Below are 20842 nucleotides of genomic sequence, written 5' to 3'. Positions count from 1 at the left end.
GTAACCATGTATATTTTCAAAATTTCAATATCTTTAAGTGAATGAATGAATTAGGGCTAGGATCAAAAACTGTTTTTCCTAACAATAAACCTGGACCAGAAGCGTTATATTACAACACCATCACCATAGCATGTAAAATCATCATGGACTTCTAATAGCACTATGGATGTAACGGTTTAAATCGGTAGAATTGTTAACTCAAAATGTCTCTATACAGTTTATACCGATATTGGTTTTCTTTCTTGACAACTTCGCCCGAAAAATAATTTGGTTTCGTTTTAGGTTATGGTGACTTGCATTTAATAATTAATGGTTAAATCGATGTATATCATCATACTCCTTAATACCTCATCCTTTCATGTGAAAACGAAAGAAGAAAAGAAAAGAAATGTTTTGTCACCATAATGTAGATTGAAAATCAGTAATTTATAGCTACTAAAAGTAGTAGAGATCCAATTTATACGCGTTCATCTCATAACTCTATGGATGAAATGTTTGTTTACCGGGCTTGATAATAATGGATAGTCGATTTGGTATTCATCGTTCCAGATAACCTGCTTAAATCCATGAATTCCATTCGTATGTTTCGGTAATTCCAAAAGGTAAAATATGTAAAACAATAAATATTCTATATACATTTGGCTGTTAGCTTAGTATTTCGTTCATCGTGTGAATCACTATCGTGTGTGTCGCTTAAGGCGCCGGTTATCATTTCGTTCCCTCTATGCTCATTCTTGTTCAATATAACATAATGTGTTTGTAGTTGTCAGGTAAACCTGCCATATTTGTTGTTTGTAATGAACGTATCTCTAAGCAAGGCGCCGGAGGGGATCGTGATGCCCCTCACTAAGATAAAGTTTTACTTATAGGGAATTATTTTCTAAGCTTCATTAGGATGTTTGAGCAGTCATTGTATTACCACCCTTTTGAAAAGGGCCCCAACAACAGGTGCACGGCGTATACAATGAACGTGCTTTATATTTTATTTAGAAAAAAATAAAATTATTTATGCTTTCTGTTTCTTTTGGATGATAAAGCAGTCGTTGTGTTACCACCCTTTTAAAAAAGGGCCCCAACAACAGGTACACGGCGTATACAATGAACGTGCTTTTTATTTTATTTTGTTTTATTTCTTAAGTTATTATTAATGTATGTTTTTTGCTTCCTTGGGATGTTAAAGCAGTCATTGTATTACCACCCTTTTAAAAAAGGGCCCCAACAACAGGTACACGGCGTATACAATGAACGTGCTTTTTATTTTATTTTGTTTTATTTCTTAAGTTATTATTAATGTATGTTTTTCGCTTCCTTGGGATGTTAAAGCAGTCATTGTATTACCACCCTTTTGATAAGGGCCCCAACAACAGGTACACGGCGTATACAATGAACGTGCTTTTTTTGAAGATTATTATTTATGCTTTGTGCTTATTATTGATGTTAAAACAGTCATTGTATTACCACCCTGTTCAAAAAGGGTCCCAACAACAGGTACACGGCGTATACAATGAACATGTTTTGCATATGTTGTTTGATAAGTGCTGTGCTATTTAGACCCTATTTCTTATAGAACCTTTTGTTTTGTGTGGTATTAAATTTTGTTTAGGTAGTTTATTCCCGACAGGTATGCAAACACTGCTTCCCTTACCTTCTCTGTAATATCAGGTTCGGGAAACATCAGATGATACCTGTCGATGACTGACATATTTAGTTTCAGAAGTTCTATTTTCAGGCTTTCTCGTTGTTCCATATAAGTTGGGCATTTAAAGAAAATGTGATGGAATGTTTCTTTGTCTCCGCATTGGATACAGCATTCAGTATTTGTATAATTCTCAGCAGCTAGCATACTGGTTCCTAAACGAAGTCGTGTGTATACTTTATCTTTAAGTGTATTAGTACTATATGTTTTGATTGTAGTGTTAATTTCCCCATACTCAAAATTGTGCTCAAGTTTATATACTTCAAAGTCTCTTACAAATTTGTTTTTTGTTAGTTTCTTTATCCAGCTGTATGCTTCAGGGACGCTTAATTTGATGTTTGTTCGTGAACCTTGCCTTGATGCTTGTTTTGCAATTTTATCAGCCATTTCATTTCCTAAGATGCCTATGTGACTAGGAATCCAGACAAATGTTATTGACACTCCTAGATCATGAAGCAGTGTATTATTATTAAGTATTTGCTGTAAAATTTCTGGTCGTGACCTAGAAAAGCTTATTTCATTGACATGAGTGCACTTAAAGAGTCTGATAGTATTGTTACTTTCTTGTGTATATTGTTTGCTTCTGCTTGCTGGCGCAGCATTTTTAGTGCAAGGTCAATTGCCGCCAGTTCACAAGAATAAATAGAAAGCCTGAAGTCAAATTTTAACCCACATTAAAAAAGGGGTGTCATATTTTGAGACAAGCCTACTATCCCGGCCCCAGCCAAATGGAGGTGCGGGTCTTTGCTTCCATCCGTGAAGACCTGCCATGAGTTGTAATATTTGCTATTGATGTGTTCATTTACTATTTGGCGGTTAATGTTAGGGTCCTTTTTCTTGTCTATAACTTTTGTTAAGCATAAGTGGTTTCACTCTTTGTTTGTGTACTATGAGTACTTGAGTTTTATTTGGGTTTATTTTGAAACCGAAGTTTTCACTCCATGTCTCTATGTTATTAAGAGTATGTTGGATGTTTTTAACTGCTATTTCAGGTTTTTTAGAAACTGTCCATATCGCTGCATCATCTACAAACTGAGATAGGTCACTATGGTAGGCAGGGTTTTGGATTTCTGAGTTACTTTTTTCGATTGAGTCTCTTAGTGTATTCATGAAAAGTGAGAATATGATTGGTGATAAGACACTACCCTGTGGGCAGCCATTGGCTGTTTCTATGGTTTCTGAGTATTCTCCTTTTAGTAATACTTTTATTTTCCTGGATTTGATAAATGCATTAATCCAATTGAGCATTTTACCTCTTATTCCTATTTTATGTAGGTATGTTAGAGCTCCTTGACTCCATAGTTTGTCAAATGCTGAGCTGAGGTCCAAAAATACTGCCACTAGGTATTTGTTGTCAAGTTGTGCCCTTTTACAATCATGTTCCAGTCTAACTAGATTGTCCTCACATGAATGATTGGCTCTGCAACCTGATTGGAATTTTGATATCAGTTTGTTTGTTTCAAGGAAGTTACATAATCTAGGTTTTATCATTTTTTGCATTAATTTAGTGAAAGTTGATGAAAGTGAGATTGGCCGGTATGATGCGGGATCATATTTAGGTTTATTTGGTTTCAGGAGAGGGATTATTACAGCTTCACTCCATGAGTCTGGTGTTGAACCAGATTTCCAAGATTGGTTGAAGAGGCTTAGAAGTGTTTGCTTTGCAGATGTTGGTAATTTTTTAAGAATTTCATAGTGTATGCCATCTTCACCAGGTGCGCCACTTTTACAATTAGCTAGTGCCCTGTTGAGTTCAACCATACTGAAATCTGCATTATACTCAATATCTTCCCTACGAGTTTCTGTGTTAATTACATCACTTATAATTGTATTGGTCCTGTTTTTTAATTCAATGAAGTCTTGTGTATATTCATTATCGCTACTGATCTTTTCATAATGTTTTACTAATATGTCTGCCTTATCTTTGGGATTGTGTATTACCTTGTCGCCTATTTTAAATGGTGGTTCATCGGGCAATGGAATTCCTTTTACTTTTCTGACAAAGTCCCAAAGTTCCTTAGAGTTTGTTTTGTGAGTTATTTTCGAGCAGAAATTGTGCCATCCTTGCTTTTTTGCATTTTGTATTGTTTCCTTAGCTTTTAGCCTAGCCATTAGCCAGTTTTCATGTTTAATAGAAGTTGGGTCTTTTTTATAAATTTTCCTACATTTTTCTCTTAATTTTATAGCATTGTCGCATTTAGTGTCCCACCATGGGACACTTTTCTTTACTCTTTTAATTTTAGGTTTAGATTTTGGTAAGGTTCTATCGAGAATTTTCGTAAGTTTCTCATAATAATGATTGAAATTATATTGAATATCATTTTCAGTTATATCATAGTTTAGTTCGGTATGACAGAGTTGTTGGAATTTGTTCCATGATTCAGTTGAGGCTTTTTCTGTTTTCCATTTTTTGTAATATTGATTGTTGTTTTATTTGTGGAATATTTAATTGACGTTAGTAATGGTAGATGGTCACTACCAAAAGTGTTGTTTATTACATAGAATTCACTAGAGGAGTGGAGATGTGATGAGATGAGTGGTAAGTCAATAGCACTGTCTGATTCGTTTTGTTTTTCGGATACTCTCGTTATTTGTCCATCATTTAAGAAATTTAGATTATTGTCATTTAGGAATGTAAGCAAGTCATCGGCCTCGCCGTCATACCGGAAGTCTCCTGCTGGGTTCCAGCAGATGTGTTTTAAGTTAAAGTCTCCTACAATTAGGGTGTTTCGTCCTAAGTTTTTGAATATGTGTTTATATGTATTTATGTTATTATATTTAGTTTTAGGAACATATACATTATATATTGTGATGGGGTCTTTTTTACCGTATATCTGCACAGAGCAGACTTCTATGTCTGATTTGTGAGTTATCATGTTCTCTGCAAGGGCCAAATGCCCCCGCACCCAGAGACTCTATATAAGGCCCAATCTCCTCTAAATTTGGCGCTATGACAAAACCACCGCGGTCACCCGGCCCTGCGGGGCCACCTGGAAAGTAAAAACGCGGCCATTTCTCCGGCTATCCCCGGTATACCACTGGTTATAATTGACTGGTGCATTACAAGCACTGTGGATCCAGATGGGTATTTGTGTCCCAGTGTTCTTTAAATGTGAACACGGTTATGCTTATTACTTGAATTTTCCACTTTAGATATACTACAGTGGATGAAGAGGTAAGGCGAGTGGCGTTGGGATAGATTAGCCGCCGTACGCTTTTCCACACGACGTCTATTTTATTTTGACTAGAAACAGCTTTTTGATATGCACTTTTTTAAACCAAAAATGCCTATTTTTTGTAAACATAATATATGTATCCTTTTCGTGACCCGTACATGCAATACCTTACATATTAAATTTGTGTACTGCCAAAAATACCGGCAGATAATAACACGACAAAACCAAAATAAATAAAAAATGTCAAAAGAAATAAATGTATACCTATGCTCACGTATGTTAACATAACGCTCAATCCATTAACCTTGCTCTTGCTAAAAAGAGATAAAAATACAGTTTAAAAGGGTTGGCCATTTTTAGCTCTATTGTTACATTATTTTCCAGTTTGCATATAGAGACTATTGGTTGGGTGAGCCTCGTTGCCGGCTTACGCACGTGCCCTCGGGTCAGATTTTTCTATCCGTACCGGAAACACATGATAGATACGTATATTCTTGCATACCGGACGTGTGTTTCCGGTCATGTGACCAGTGCTGAAAAAAACAACCATCTGTTACATACCCCATGTAAGACGCGCCACTTTTTATTCAAGTTCTTTTATTGTATGGTTTATGAAAAACTATATTATGCCATTTCAATAAAGCGCAATCAAATATATATGTTTGCAAGACTTTTAATTAAAATTGAAAATAAATAATTGTTAAAGCTGCACTCTCACAGATTGAACGTTTTGACAACTTTTTTATTTTTTGTCTTGGAACGAGCCAATTTTTGCGAAAACCCATGGAAACCAGCTATAAAAGACTGCTGATAAAAAATTAGATCGCAGATTTTTATATTTCTGTCCAAAAACTGATGTTTTATGCATTTTTTTCTAAACGGTTTAAGCCATAAAACATTATTTTTGAAACGGAAATATGAAAATCAACGATCTGATTTTTTGTCAGCAATCATATATCATTGGTTTGCAGATATTTATGCAAAAATTAGCTTTTTCCAAGACAAAAAAATAAAAAAAAAGTTGTAAAAATGGTATATCTGTGAGAGTGCAGCTTTAAAAACGCTATTTTTAGTTATTTAAAATTACTACGCTCAGTAAACAACGTCGCACTCGCTTTTTGGTGTAATTGTACAAAAATAAGTTCGTTTTCTACTTCATTTTCCCCACAAAATGATAAATTTAGATGTACAAGAAAAAATATCAATCATGTTTATCCGGTCCGGATCGAAAAATTATACCCTCGGGCACGTTGCGTGGCCGGTAACTTGGCAAGCCTCGTTACTGGCTTACGCACGTGCCCGAGGGTCGGATTTTTCTATCCGTACCGGAAACACATGATAGATACTTATATGCATTAATTACATCAAAATGCTCGGTCTTAGATTAAAATTAGCTAAACGTTTTGGACGTTGTCCCCGAACCATCCATACGACGTTTACTGCCGAAATGTTTCGTCTTAGGTGCTTGGGCGCAGGCTAGGTGCACCACCAAAGTGCACCCACTCTTAAATCAAATCCTGGAATAGCCCGTGCTTCATTCTGTTAATGAATATCTACAAGAATATGTAGGGCCGTAACAAGTGTTACACAAGCACACAAGTAGCCAGGCGTAAGGTCGTAACAAGTGTTACACATCACAAAAGTAGCCAGGCGTAAGGCCGTAACAAGTGTTACACATCACAACAGTAGCCAGGCGTAGGGCCGTAACAAGTGTTACACATCACAACAGTAGCAAGGCGTAAGGCCGCAACAAGTGTTACACATCCCAACAGTAGTCAGGCGTAGGGCCGTAACAAGTGATACACATCCCAACAGTAGTCAGGCGTAGGGCCGTAACAAGTGTTACACATCACAACAGTGGCCAGGCGTAAGGCCGTAACAAGTGTTACACATCACAGCAGTTGCAAGGCGTAGGGCCGTAACATGTGTTACACATCACAACAGTGGCCATGCGTAAGGCCGTAACAAGTGTTACACATCACAACAGTAGCCAGGCGTAAGGCCGTAACAAGTGTTACACACCACAACAGTAGCCAGGCGTAAGGCCGTAACAAGTGTTACACATCACAACAGTGGCCAGGCGTAAGGCCTTAACAAGTGTTACACATAACAGCAGTAGCAAGGCGTAAGGCCGTAACAGGTGTAACACATCACAACAGTAGCCAGGCGTAAAGCTGTAACAAGTGTAACACATCACAGCAGTTGCAATGCGTAAGGGCGTAACAAGTGTTACACATCCCGACAGTGGCCAGACGTAAGGCCGTAACAAGTGCTACACATAACAGCAGTAGCAAGGCGTAAGGCCGTAACAGGTGTTACACATAACAGCAGTAGCAAGGCGTAAGGCCGTAACAAGTGTTACACATCCCAACAGTAGCCAGGCGTAAGGCCGTAGCAAGTGTTACACATAACAGCAGTAGCAAGGCGTAAGGCCGTAACAAGTGTTACACATAACAGCAGTAGCAAGGCGTAAGGCCGTAAAGCATAACAGCAGTAGCAAGGCGTAAGGCCGTAACAGGTGTAACACATCACAACAGTAGCAAGGTGTAAGGCCGTAACAGGTGATACACATCACAGCAGTAGCAAGGCGTAAGGCCGTAACAGGTGATATACATAACAACGGTAGCCAGGCGTAAGGCCGTAACAAGTGTTGCACATCACAACGGTAGCCAGGCGTAAGGCCGTAACAAGTGTTGCACATCACAACGGTAGCCAGGCCTAAGGCCGTAACATGTGAGACACATCACAACGGTAGCATGGCGTAAGGCTGTAACATGTGAGACACATAACAACAGTAGCCAGGCGTAGGGCCGACAAGTGTAACACATCACAACAGTAGCCAGGCGTAGGACCGTAACAAGTGTTACACATCACAATAGTAGCCAAGCGTAAGGCCGTAACTACAGTAGCCAAGTGTAACAAAATTGTGCGAAATCGCGACGTTTTTGTAAGCAACGTTTAACATGCATAGGATTCCGATTTGTAGAGGCCCCCTGTTTCATAGTTGTTATAAAAAGGTTTAACAAAATCGCTTCGATACTGTAACACATAACATGAACGTAACAAGGGTCTTACGATCGTGTAACACCATGTAACATGATTTGTGGAGGTGTAACACCATGAATCATGATTTGTAGAGGATTTCAAAGTTGTAGCTCCTAACAAGGTGCAACAACGATTTACAAATCGCGACAGCTTTAACATGAACGTAACAAGGGTGCTAGAACAGTGAAACACCTTCTCACATGCACTGGAGTCCGATTTGTTCAGGTTTTCGCACATAACAAAGTGCTGTTTCTCAAGCAACATCGCCGTAACAAGGACGTAACACGTTTTAACATGCATAGAGGTACTGAGCTTGTTTCTGTAGTTTTACACAAATGCATAAGTATAGTATGCTGATTACAAGACAGTTAAGGCAAATGATTTTGGATATCTTTTTCAAACGCAATTTACGCAAACGCATGGATAAAGGCGCTCTTATTGGTACATATACAGTCACACTTAGGCGTTAAATTGAAACTTTACAGTAGCGTATGTAAATACATCAAATCATGTCAACACGTCGGCATACAACCAAAAAACCATCGACAATTTCAACAGCATTAATAAATTGGGCGATTCCATTAACATAACGTTTTAAACGTATACATATCGCATGTCTAACCTGTAGGTATCGCTTACTTGTATATATAACTTACGACAGCGTATCACATCGTATGACCAGCGTTCTCGACCTTTGCCCAACGCACGCATGAGTATCTTCAGCATACATAAGGCGCATATCTACAGTACCGCATTAACATAATTCATAAAGTAGTCAGCGAGCTATCAACATCAACATGGCACCAAGACAGCAACCAAGAAGCCTGCCAGAGGCTGAGGTCAAGCAGAACCCATCTACACCATCATCGTCCAAAGTCGCCGATTCACCTGCTCACGATTTCCCAGTTGTGCCCCATACCGGCCGTTCGCAGTCACCACTCTCTCTCCTCCTCCTCCTCATCCCGGTGATGGTTTCCGTAACTCTTTTGTTGGCTCAATTGCTTTACCAGTTGCCGCCACCTCTTCCCGTCAATCTTAGGACCAGACCATCCGCCGTCTGACTTCTTCTCCACCTCGTCCTATTGGCACGAAGCCGACTGATGTTAAAGAACGATTAGTTGGTATTCTTGTCGAAGCCTTCTCTGATGACGGGTAGAGAAGTGATGGTGAGGTACTCCGAATACGTCAATATGCGTTGCAGATACGTCAGATACGGGTTAGCTATGGGTTAGCAGTTACCCATATGTGGTGATCAATAAGTTTACTGTACGGTACAACACCTTCATGCCAACATATCTCGACGTATGAATAGCCTACCTCTAATATACTTAACGTATGTCTAGAGTATGCCTTACTTATGAAGAGGACGTCGGCATACGCTAAAAAGTTTTGTGCATGCACACATATTACATATATCGACCATTGCGTATAACGTATGGCACCTTATACAAGCGTACAATCCCCTCCCCACTCTGTGGCGGGGGATCGGGGGATTAATAAATGCATTTATATATAAAAGAATTATTTTTTTACTTTCCCTTGATGATATATCTTCATTGACCAGAATTAAATGTAAACAGACACATAACCTATCTTTTAAAAATGTTATTATATTCAAGATCTATTTTTTTTTTGTAAGAAGTTACGGTACCCTGTACATTTGAGTAGCACACTTGCAGATAATGATTGCATGTGAATGTATGGATAGGCTAATTGTAAAATTCCACTTTAATTATAGATAAAGGAGCAGAAACTTTGAATTAAGTAAGAGTGGGGAGTGTAATACCAAGAAAGTTTCACAAGAGTCTGAGAGGAGAAGAATAAGGGAATATAGGTTGAGGTTAATATCAGACCCTACAGATTGCCTAATTATGAGCCAAGCATTTTTAAAGGTTGATAACAACAATTACAGGGAAAAGGTAAGAGAAAGCTTTATAACAAATATGATGAGCTGATAAGAAGTAATAATAAGTCTTGAAAATCTTGAAATCTTGTTAACTATATGTTGTCCTGTGTGTACTATTTTACTCGTACTATTTCAAACCGAAAGATTGAGTAAACTAAATAATAAGCAATCTAGCTGTACTTATATATGACTTAATTATCATTTAAAATAAGGAAAAGTAACTAATTATCATCAAAATTGCAATATTGCTTCTATTTTTTTCCATATCTTGCAAGAGAGTTATTTGATAGTGTAACTCTTGAATACAAATGCATTTATGAAAAAATAATTATCAAAATTACTGAAAAATATACTTATTGGTATTCCTTTAAGATTTGATGACACATATTGACTGTTGCACAATGTTGTTGGTCATATTTTTATAAATTAACTTAAATGTCATGAGTGTACAAACACAGTCAAAAAAGTGCTATTTATTGAATTAGCTGTATCAAAGTCAATTTTAATTCAGGCTTGATAAAATTCTGCAATAACCTTAATTTTGACATACAGGTATTTATTGAATATCATTTATTGTTTTATTTTTACATAAGCTGGGCCATTCTATGTAATGTGTAATTTGAAAGAAAATATGCATGGAACTGAATAACAAGGTAAGAAATTTAAGATTATTAAGACTAGTTATATTTATCATTTATTATCGTACATCTTTTACATTTTAAACGTCAATAGAACCAATGTTTCAAAATATCGCGAATAGTGCGGCCAACATCATAATTTATATATGCTCATCCGGTCCCTAGCCACTCTCGGACGACCTAGCTGTCTGCCTGCAATTTTAAATCAACCGACGTCCAATATTGATACCGAGTAATCTGTCATTTTGAATGATTTTACATGCATATCATTCAAATAATCCAGATATACCCAGGACAATTTAAACAATATAAAACTACCCGGGAATAATTCTCGAGTTATTTAGAAAAAAAACGGCCAAATATTCTTCCCTCGAATAATTCGCCTTAAGAAAAATGGGCGAGTTCACTCGGAGTAAATTTTCGAATAATTCTCGGTTAAAGTAAAAAAAAAACTGGCCATCAATGTTGAATTATTTTTTTTTACATAAAAATAATTTGCATAACTGCTTTAAAAACAACAACAGATTATTAGAGAAATTTCATGTCATGAAATAGAAATAATCTAAATTTTGAATTATTTTGTTTCAAGACATAAGTTTAAAAAAATGCCAGAATCATAGAAAGTTACCAATTGGTGAAGGCCTTAATCATTTTGGTTGGAACACCATTTTCATGTATGACTTACAAGTATGTGTTGGGGCATAACAATTCACAAACATTTAAAGCTCATCAGACATAATTTATATGGATTTGCCTACCGGTATCATATATATGAAAAAATGAATTTTCACAATTAAACGCTTTAAATACATATGTTAATTAAGCAAAGTATTTTCACACAATTTAAAACTTAATATTCTTAAAAAAAAAAACCCAATACAATAACATAATTTTTACATTTCTATCCATTCAGTTACTACTTTATGACCTATCAAGTTGTAATAAAATAATACCAACTGAGGAAAAACCATCCTTCTCTCACTTTGTTTGACATACATATATATACATGTATATGAGCAAAGTATGTCTATTTCAATTAAAATCTGTATAAAGGAATGATATTAAAACAGAGGTGGTCCATCATAATGTGGTCAATCCATTGTTCAGGCATCCTCCTTGGGCACCTTGGGCTTACAGCTACGCTGATGTACAGTCAGACGGTCAGGGTTGAATGTACGCCCACAGTTCGGGCATGGTACTAGGTTTGACATTGCACTCTGGTACGCTGCCTCGTTCATTGCGTCTACATCATATTTACCAGTTGCTGGAGGTAAGAATTATGTTATTAGTGGCTTATAATCGCTAACAATAATAAACAAGAGGGCCCATGATGGCCCTACATCGCTCACCTGAGTAAAAGTGCTAAACATTTGTAATCAATATAGCTTGATATTTGTTCTCAAAGCTGTACAGGGGTGTAAAAATTAATCTAAGTAGCAGGGAAGATCCCAAAAGTAGGCGGGGGGGGGGAGATAATTCCTATAAAGTTTCATTAAGATTGTCCAAGTGGTTTAGGAGAAGATGACATTTATAAGCAATTGTTGACGCCAGACGACGGACATAGACCGATCACAATAGCTCACATTGAGCACTTTGTGCTCAGGTGAGCTAAATACAAACCACCAAAATCTATACAGTGTCATTCTTAATGAACATTTTATTAATTCCTGGTGTGCAGAATATGATTCAGATTGTCCTTTTTTATATATATTAAAATAAGCATGTACGACTGTGTACCAACATTTCTTTCCATTTTATGTACAAAAAATGATAACATATATTTAAATGCACAAACATCTGAATAAGTTACTTAAACAATGCGGGGCTAAGTGAAATAAAAGTCAAAGCTGTTGTTTTTTTCTAAGACAACAATTATTACATCAAGAATTTTGGGTGTTGATAGGCGCATAATGCTGGATTTAATAATTGTTGCCTGAGAAAAAAAATATCTTAATCAGATATAAGTGTGTTTAAATACATGTATGTCTACCATTTTTTTTAGTTATGGCCAAGATAAAAAAAAAATGCAAGCCATCATAGACACCAAGGCTATGACAATATCTCAATGTTTTCATCGAAAAACAAAAAAAAGCTAAAAATAACATTTATTCTCACCTCCAATAGAGCGAACCTCTGGCTTGTTAGGTTCCGGTCTCCGCTGGCCCTTCGGGAGTTTGTCATTCTGAACCTTCCATTTCTCAAGACACTGGGGCTCGTGTATCGCAATGGACTTTGTGCCGAATTCGCGTCCACAAATGTAGCACACCATAGAAGGAGGCTTCTTAAAAACTGGAGCCTGTTGGTCAGAAATGATAATCAAGACACCCATACTAGGTGTTGCACCTACAAAGATTAGTATTATCTTAAGGAAGAGCGAAGTTCAATTTGAAGACAGCTAGATGCTTATATGAATCATTATATTCTGTCAAGATTGAAATGTATTTTTTGCTTCATAATGGTGTTAATCAGAAGACAAGAAACTCTTTACAAATATCTTAATCTAAGTACCTTAGATTGACCTCCCCCAAATGCCCCTGCCCCACCAGTGGAGCCCCCACCACCTGCCCCACCCTTGGGCTTGCAGGATCGCTGGTGGACGGGCAGGCGGTCTGAGGCAAAACGACGCCCGCAGTTCTCACATGGGATCAGTTGGGCCTTCGCATTCTCCCAGGCAAGGTCATTCATCTCCTCTCTGTTTAATTGGAAACAAACAGATATTTCTTTATATATGGGGACTTGAGGTAGTGGGTGATTCACAACAGGTGTTTGTTTTTGAGAAGCCTGATGAGACTGCCACCTTATTAAGCTGGATTTTTTTTTAAAGAATTTCAATGCCTTTTAACACTTTACTACTCTGGGGTGGGTGGGGGGTATTTATTTAACACTTTAAGTCATTTCCTAACTAAGGTCATTTTCTTAACTTGATTATCTTTCTAAGCATATGATATAATAACTTTATAATATCTGAAACATTTCATTTTCAATGATTTTATCAAAAATGCATACTTACATGTATCTATTAAAATCACTACTAAAATTAGGAAATTACTTAAAGTTTTATGAATACTGCACCTGGGTATTTGACTTATTTCCCTGCTCAAGGGATGAGATATAGAGCAAATTTTGGCAGTTTGACAAAATCCACTATTTGTGGCTTTGTGCCCCCTACCACCCTGTAACCGCCCGGTTCAGCAAAATATTGATAGGTGCATTATGCAGCTAAAACAAATTTGATTCATCCTAGATAAACATGTACCAGTACATTTATCCCTTAAAGGCCAGCCACAATCCAAAAGTGGGTTGGGAAGGTAAAAAAAAAACGTTTAAAAAGTTCATGTTTTATTTAGTTTAGAGGAATATCTTTTTGGGAGTGAAATGTATATTCTTGGTAGCATGTTTTGGGATAGTAAGCAGTTAAACAAATTTTCCAAATGAAGATGTTATCAGATTTTGGATAAAAAACATTAACATTATTTCGGAAAAGTCTGTCGACATTATTACTTTGTTTTTATGTCAAAATGCCCCAGACCACCTATTCAACAATGACTTGAGAGTTTTTGATGATATCTTGTCCAAAAATAAGTTATTCAGAAAAGTTATGATAATAATGGATGAAATTTATTTACAGGTTACAAAAATGCATACTGGTATATTTTTTTTTAAAATAGCCGTAATCAACACAAAATCGCAAGACATTCTTCATTGGGCAATTCCGATAAATCATTGTTAATCATTTTGAATTTTGGTCCTTCAGTTGACTTTAGCATCGCTGCCGGCCCTTAATAATTAGATTATGTATAAATCAAATCAACTGGTACATTCATTTTGGGCTACTCTAGTAAAACTGATATGATTTGTTTTAAAATTATGTCTATAAGGTTGACAATGCTTTAAAATGGCAATAATAAGAGGGGTTGTGAAACACTATTTATACATATAAGTGTGGGTTATTTCTTGTGCACTTCATTGTCCAGGTATGTGTTCATTGTACACGTTTGGAAGGCATGTACAATAGCACATGGAAAGTAAGTTTTTCAAGTATCATCGAGCCTACAAGTACAAGTTTAAAGTGAAATTTAGCAAACAGCTATTAAACTCAACTGCCACTTTAACATGTACATGTAACTATATGTACAATTGCATGCCCACGTCTTGTTTTACGACCTCTCGTATAATATTCAACATTTTACACAAGAATCCATCCACAAACCTGGATATTCCTCCATCAGGTTTTTTTGGCATTGGTCTTCTCTGACCTTTGGGCAGTTTTGAGTTCTCTGCCTTCCATTTCTCAAGACACTGGGGCTCGTGAATTGCAATGGACTTCGTGCCAAATTCGCGTCCACAAATGTAGCACACCATAGAAGGAGGCTTCTTAAAAACTGGAGCCTGTTGGTCAGAAATGATAATCAAGACACCCATACTAGGTGTTGCACCTACCAAGATTAGTATTATCTTAAGGAAGAGTGAAGTTCAATCTTTATCAATTTTGAAGACAGCTAGATGCTTATAAGAATCATTATATTCTGTCAAGATTGAAATGTATTTTTTGCTTCATAATGGTGTTAATCAGAAGACAAGAAACTCTTTAAAAATATCTTAATCTAAGTACCTTAGATTGACCTCCCCCAAAAGCCCCTGCCCCACCAGTGGAGCCCCCACCACCTGCCCCACCCTTGGGCTTGCAGGATCGCTGGTGGACGGGCAGGCGGTCTGAGGCAAAACGACGCCCGCAGTTCTCACATGGGATCAGTTGGGCCTTCGCATTCTCCCAGGCAAGGTCATTCATCTCCTCTCTGTTCAATTGGAAACAAACAGATAGTTCTTTATATATGGCGACTTGAGGCAGTGGGTGATTCACAACAGGTGTTTGTTTTTGAGAAGCCTGATGAGACTGCCACCTTATTAAGCTGGATTTTTTTAAAGGATTTCAATGCCTTTTAACACTTTACTACTCTAGGGGAGGGGGGTCGGGGTTGGGTGTATTTATTAAACACTTTAAGTCATTTCCTAACTAAGGTCATTTTCTTAACTTGAGTATCTCTCTAAGCATAATTATGATATAAAACTTTTTAATATCTGAAACATGTCATTTTTAATGATTTTATCAAAAATACATACTTACATGTATCTATTAAAATCATTACTAAAGTTAAGAAATTACTTTAAGATTTATGAATACTGCACCTGGGTATTTGACTTATTTCCCTGCTCAAGGGATGAGATATAGAGCAAATTTTGGCAGTTTGACAAAATCCACTATTTGTGGCTTTGTGCCCCCTACCACCCTGTAACCGCCCGGTTCAGCAAAATATTGATAGGTGCATTATGCAGCTAAAACAAATTTGATTCATCCTAGATAAACATGTACCAGTACATTTATCCCTTAAAGGTCAGCCACAATCCAAAAGTGGGTTGGGAAGGTCAAAACCTAAAACGTTTAAAAAGTTCATGTTTTATTTAGTTTAGAGGAACAACTTTTTGGGGAGTAAAATGTATATTCTTGGTAGCATGTTTTGGGGTAGTAAGCACTTAAACACATTTTACAAAAGAAGATTTTATCAGATTTTGGATAAAAAGCATTAACATTATTATGGAAAAGTCTGTCAACATTATGACTTTTTTATGTCAAAATGCCCCAGACTACCTATTCAAGAAGGTCTTGAGCGTTTTTGATGATATCTTGGCAAAAAAAAAAGTTATTCAGAAAAGTTATGAAAAATAGTGGATGGAATTTATTTACAGGTTACAAAAATGCATACTGGTATATCTTTTTTAAAATAGTCGCAATCAACACAAAATCGCAAGACATTCTTCATTGGGCAATTCCGATTCGAATTTGATTCATAAACATGTGCTTTTTGTATCAAGACCTTGCCAGAAAAAAGCTATTTGATTGTAAATCTAATAAAATATTATTTCATGAAGATTGCTCAACTCCTACTTACAGCTTTTCATGTTGCAACTGATATATGAATCATGCTGGTTAATTCTTAATATATATGCAAAAAGCTACAAACATGCCCAGTGCTAGAAGTTGCACAATCACCTGCAAAAAGATCAGAAGACTCAGGCAAACTCATGAACCTCAAACTAAACAGAATTTGATTTGTTTAAACATTTTAAATTTTGGTCCTTCAGTTGACTTTGGCATTGCTGCCGGCCCTAAATATTTAGATTATGTATAAATCATAATAAATTGTTTTTCGGCTACTAAAGTCAAACTGATATGATTTTTTTTTAAATTTTGTCAATAAGTATCATTGAGCCTACAAGTACTAGTTTAAAGTGAAATTTACCAAACAGCTATTAAACTCAACTGCCACTTTAACATGTATATGTAGCTATATGTACAATTACATACACACGTCTTGTTTTACGACCTCTCGTAAAATATTCAACATTTTACACAAGAATCCATCCACAAACCTGGATATTCCTCCATCAGGTTTTTTTGGCAGTGGTCTTCTCTGACCTTTTGGCAGTTTTGAATTCTCCACCTTCCATTTCTCAAGACACTGGGGCTCGTGAATTGCAATTGACTTGGACCCAAACTCTCGCCCGCAGATGTGGCATACTACAGTCTGCGGTCCACCCTTTGCTCCCTGTTTTGGCTGCTTCAGGCCACCTGTAGAATGGTAAGACTTATTTATTTTTATTTTAAAGGCTATATTTTTTAAGAAAACAAATCATTTAAATACTTAAACTATGAAAACGTTCAATTTCCTCTCTAAATGTGACACATTTCTGCTAGTCATCTTTTTATGTTACATTATGCATCAGTTATCTTCCTTCTACTAATGCTGTAAATTTTGTTTAGACAGTTTAAAATAGACAGCAATATACCAAGATGGTTTGAGGCCAACATTGTTGTTGGCTGCAGCCCAGCCCTTGGGCTTACATGCACGCTGGTGGACAGACAACATATTAGGCACAAATGTCCTTCCACAGTTTCCACAAGATATTAGCTGAGACTGTGTGCTTTGCCAGGCAGCTTCATTTATTGCATCAACATCATATTCTCCACTACCACCAGCAACTTCTGGCTTTTTGGTAATGAACGCAGTTGTGATTTTGGGAGTTTATCATTTTCTATCTTCCATTTTTCAAGGCACTTTGGTTCGTGGAAACTTATAGATTTTGTTCCAAACTTTCTTCCACATAGCATAAATCTTGGACCAGGTTGTACTATTGACTTTGACGGTTGAGGATTATCCGACGTAAAAGTGCCTTCCCTCTTGAACCCAGGGCCAACAGCGGGGCCCTGATTGGCTGCCCCGCATCCCACAGGCTTAGGCCCAGCCTTGGCTATTTCTTTGCTAGTCCCTTTACATGACCTTTGGTGGACAGTTATCCGATCAGGTGAAAATGTTCTTCTGCAACTGTCACAAGGAATCAATTGAGCTTGTGCACACTGCCACGCTGCTTCATTTATAGCCACCACATCATATTTCCCATCTGCTAACTTTAGCACCTCTGGCTTCTTTGGTATTGGTCTACGTTGCCCTTTTGGTAGCCTACTATTTTCTAATTTTCACTTTCCAAACACTGAGGTTCGTGTATGCTCACGGAAGCTTCCCCAAACTTACTACCCCAAATAAAGCACGAAACAAACTTTGCTCCCAATGAAGAACTCAATTTTGACTGGTTTTGAGGAGTTGACTGGTTAGCTTGTTTACTTTGACTTCCCCCAGAAGAGTGTGCAGAAGCTGCCGACTGGTTGCCTGAGTCTTCTGATCTTTTTGCAGGTGATTGTGCAACTTCTAGCAGCCCGTCTGCCTGTATAGTACTCAGTTTTTTCTAGCGGCACAGCATTACTCTCCTTCACAACTTTATGATTGACGACAACGGCTGTTCTTGGTCTCAATTTCATCCCCTCAGTATCTCCTGATTTAACTTTAGCCTAATGGCCCCATTCTGTGACTGTTTACCTGTAAAAATATCCCTTGACACTGAGGCAGGAACTAACACCTTAACAATACTTAACAATATATTTAAAGAAGCAAATTTGTACTCACCTAACTCATTCATTCCAAGCATAGCTTATCAATATTTATTTGATCTGATATTTTTAATATCCTGTTGCTCTATAAGAAAACTATTAAGAAGAAAGTTTATACACCCTATATAAGTTGATATGTAGAACCAATCTGAAGCCCCCTTTAAATTGAATATTTTCAAATGTATTCATGTTATGAGCAGAACATCGAGGTTAAGTAAGTGAATGGTTGATTTGAAATGCCCAAATCAATATCAGATATTGATTTCCTAGAGTAGAGTTAACCAAACTATCACTACCTGCTCTTATACAAATGGAAATGCTGAATATCTATTCAACTCATGTATACTTTTATTGATTGACATTAATCTTTGTTTGACAAGTCAATGAGATCGCTAAGGGGAACATTGAGATTTAAATAATAAGTTTAAATAATAAATCATTTATTATATCATCATGTCTATCATAAAACCTGTATTCAAATACAAATTCAAATTCATTTTTTATTACGATTTATTAATTAATGATAAATACTAGTATAACTTCATATATTACAATTAGTATTGTCAAAGATATTGTTAGTATTACTACAAAAATGGTATTATAATGTTTATTATTATTAAAAATATTGATTGTTGTTGTTATTATTGTGATCATTTTTTTCTTTATATATTCTTAAATACTGATGTTGTTAAGACCACTTTTAAAGAAGAAAGTAACATTTTAATAAACTGGTTTACTTCTAATCAAATGCAGGCTGACGCTGACAAATTTCAAGCAATTTCAGTTGGCTCAGTCTGTTAAAAAAATAAAACAATCAATATACTTAATCACACTATTGTTTGTGAAGAGTAAGTTAAACTTTTAGGCATTGACGTAGATAGTCTGTTAAATTAAGCTGCCCAGATGCCCAGATTTCTAAAATGGGCAAAAAAAGCAGCTAAGCAAGTGAATTTCCTTTAAAGACTAAGCAAATCTTTGACAATCAATATTAAGCTTATTATTCCCCGCCAAATTGAAGGTTTCGGGAGTTGGCGTTTTATTTCAAATAATTCCAAAACAAAATCAAACTTATGTCCTGTTGTTTGGCATTTTTGTAGCAAGACCAACAGAAAAAATAGAAAAGTTTCAATACAGATCTTAAAAAACTGCTTTTAATGATTACACATCAACTTAATGAAAATCCTCATGGAGTTCAGTTTCGAACATTACATCTGAACAGGATAAGATGCATTGCTTTCAAATGGGTGTACTGTATATCTCCAGCATATGTTCAATATGTTCAAAACCTTGTAGCTTTTAAGACATGTAATTCTAATCTCAGATATGAAAACTTTGTAGATATGCCATCAGTAAGAACAACTTAATATGGGAAGAACTCTTTCCACTTTCAGGCCAGTCACTGTCAGGTATGGAACAGCCTCCGAAAGGAAATAAGGTGCTCTCAAAACAACATGGAATCTGATCTGCACATGGACAGGTCCCTCTTGTGAATGCTTAATGTGCAAGTAATCTTTCATAACTTAAAAAATAAAAATAAATTGAGAATTATAAGGTGTATCACTAAATATCTTTTATCCTTGTCTCCACGGAAAAGGAGTTTTGTTTTCAGTTGCCCTGGCCTACACCCACTGGACAAGATATGGTATTCTAATACCAGAAAATATTTCAGTATGCATTTTAGTTATGAATAAAATTTAACAAAAAATAACAAGGGCTTATGTCAATTCATGATAGTTTCCAATTTATATATTGAAACGTAACGCTGTAGGCGAAATGCGTTCATGTAATGTTCAGCTGTAGGAGTAAGTGCATTCATAATGTAATGTTCCGTTGTAGGCAGAAATGCATTGATAGTGTAAGATTTTGCTGTAGGCGGAAGTGCATTCATAGTGTAATGTTCCGCTGAAGGTGGAAGTGCGTTCATAGTGTAACTCCCACTGTAGGCAAAAGTGTGTTCATAGAGTATTGTTCGCTGTAGGCGAAAGTGTGTTAATAGTGTAACAGTCCGCTGTAGGGGAAAATGCCTTCATAGAGTAAAGTTTCGCTGTAGGCAGCGTAACGTTCTGCTGTAGGTGGAAGTGCGTTCATAGTGTAACGCTCCATTGTAGGCGGAAGTGCTTTCATAGTGTTACATTCAGCTGTAGGCGGAAGTGCGCTTATAGTGTAACGCTCGGCTGCAGGAGGAAGTGTTAATAGTGTAAAGTTCCGCTATAGGCAGAAGTGTGCTCATAGTACCTTGGTGTGCTTGGTTGGTAATATGCGAATTGGCATATCCTGTTCTTCGTGTTAAGGTTTAGGCTTACATATGTAACATATATATATATATATAAGACCAGTCGACCCCTTCAGGGTTGAGCATGCTTTCCTCTGAAGGGATCT

General features: G+C 36.7%; 1 protein-coding gene across 2 annotated transcripts; it reads right to left on the bottom strand.

Annotated features, from left to right (window-relative positions):
• Positions 1-10504: 10504 nt before the first annotated feature.
• Positions 10505-18724, bottom strand: LOC128223832 (zinc finger protein 474-like). Of its 2 annotated transcripts, none has more exons than XM_052933253.1 (7): positions 18480-18724; positions 16891-17089; positions 15074-15257; positions 14672-14850; positions 12970-13153; positions 12577-12757; positions 10505-11725 (listed from the first exon to the last, which is right to left on the bottom strand). In XM_052933253.1, the coding sequence occupies exons 1-7, from the start codon at positions 18499-18501 to the stop codon at positions 11565-11567; spliced, it is 1110 nt and encodes a 369-aa protein (XP_052789213.1). In that variant the 5' UTR covers positions 18502-18724; the 3' UTR covers positions 10505-11564. The 2 variants fall into 2 exon arrangements, with proteins under 2 accessions (XP_052789213.1, XP_052789224.1); XM_052933264.1 differs by lacking the exon at positions 18480-18724 and adding an exon at positions 17308-17606.
• Positions 18725-20842: the final 2118 nt, after the last annotated feature.

This window comes from Mya arenaria, chromosome 2 (genome assembly GCF_026914265.1).
Source record: "Mya arenaria isolate MELC-2E11 chromosome 2, ASM2691426v1".
In the NCBI taxonomy this organism is placed as follows: domain Eukaryota; kingdom Metazoa; phylum Mollusca; class Bivalvia; order Myida; family Myidae; genus Mya; species Mya arenaria.
Note: the sequence above shows the minus strand (reverse complement) of the source record. Positions and strands in the feature narration are given on the sequence as shown.

Coding starts and splice junctions, on each gene's coding strand:
- LOC128223832 (XM_052933253.1), bottom strand. CDS start 18,501: ATGCTTGGAATGAATGAGTTAG. Junction 15,258..16,890: donor CCTGATGGAGGAATATCCAG/GTTTGTGGATGG, acceptor CCAATTGAACAG/AGAGGAGATGAATGACCTTG. Junction 13,154..14,671: donor CCTGATGGAGGAATATCCAG/GTTTGTGGATGG, acceptor CCAATTAAACAG/AGAGGAGATGAATGACCTTG.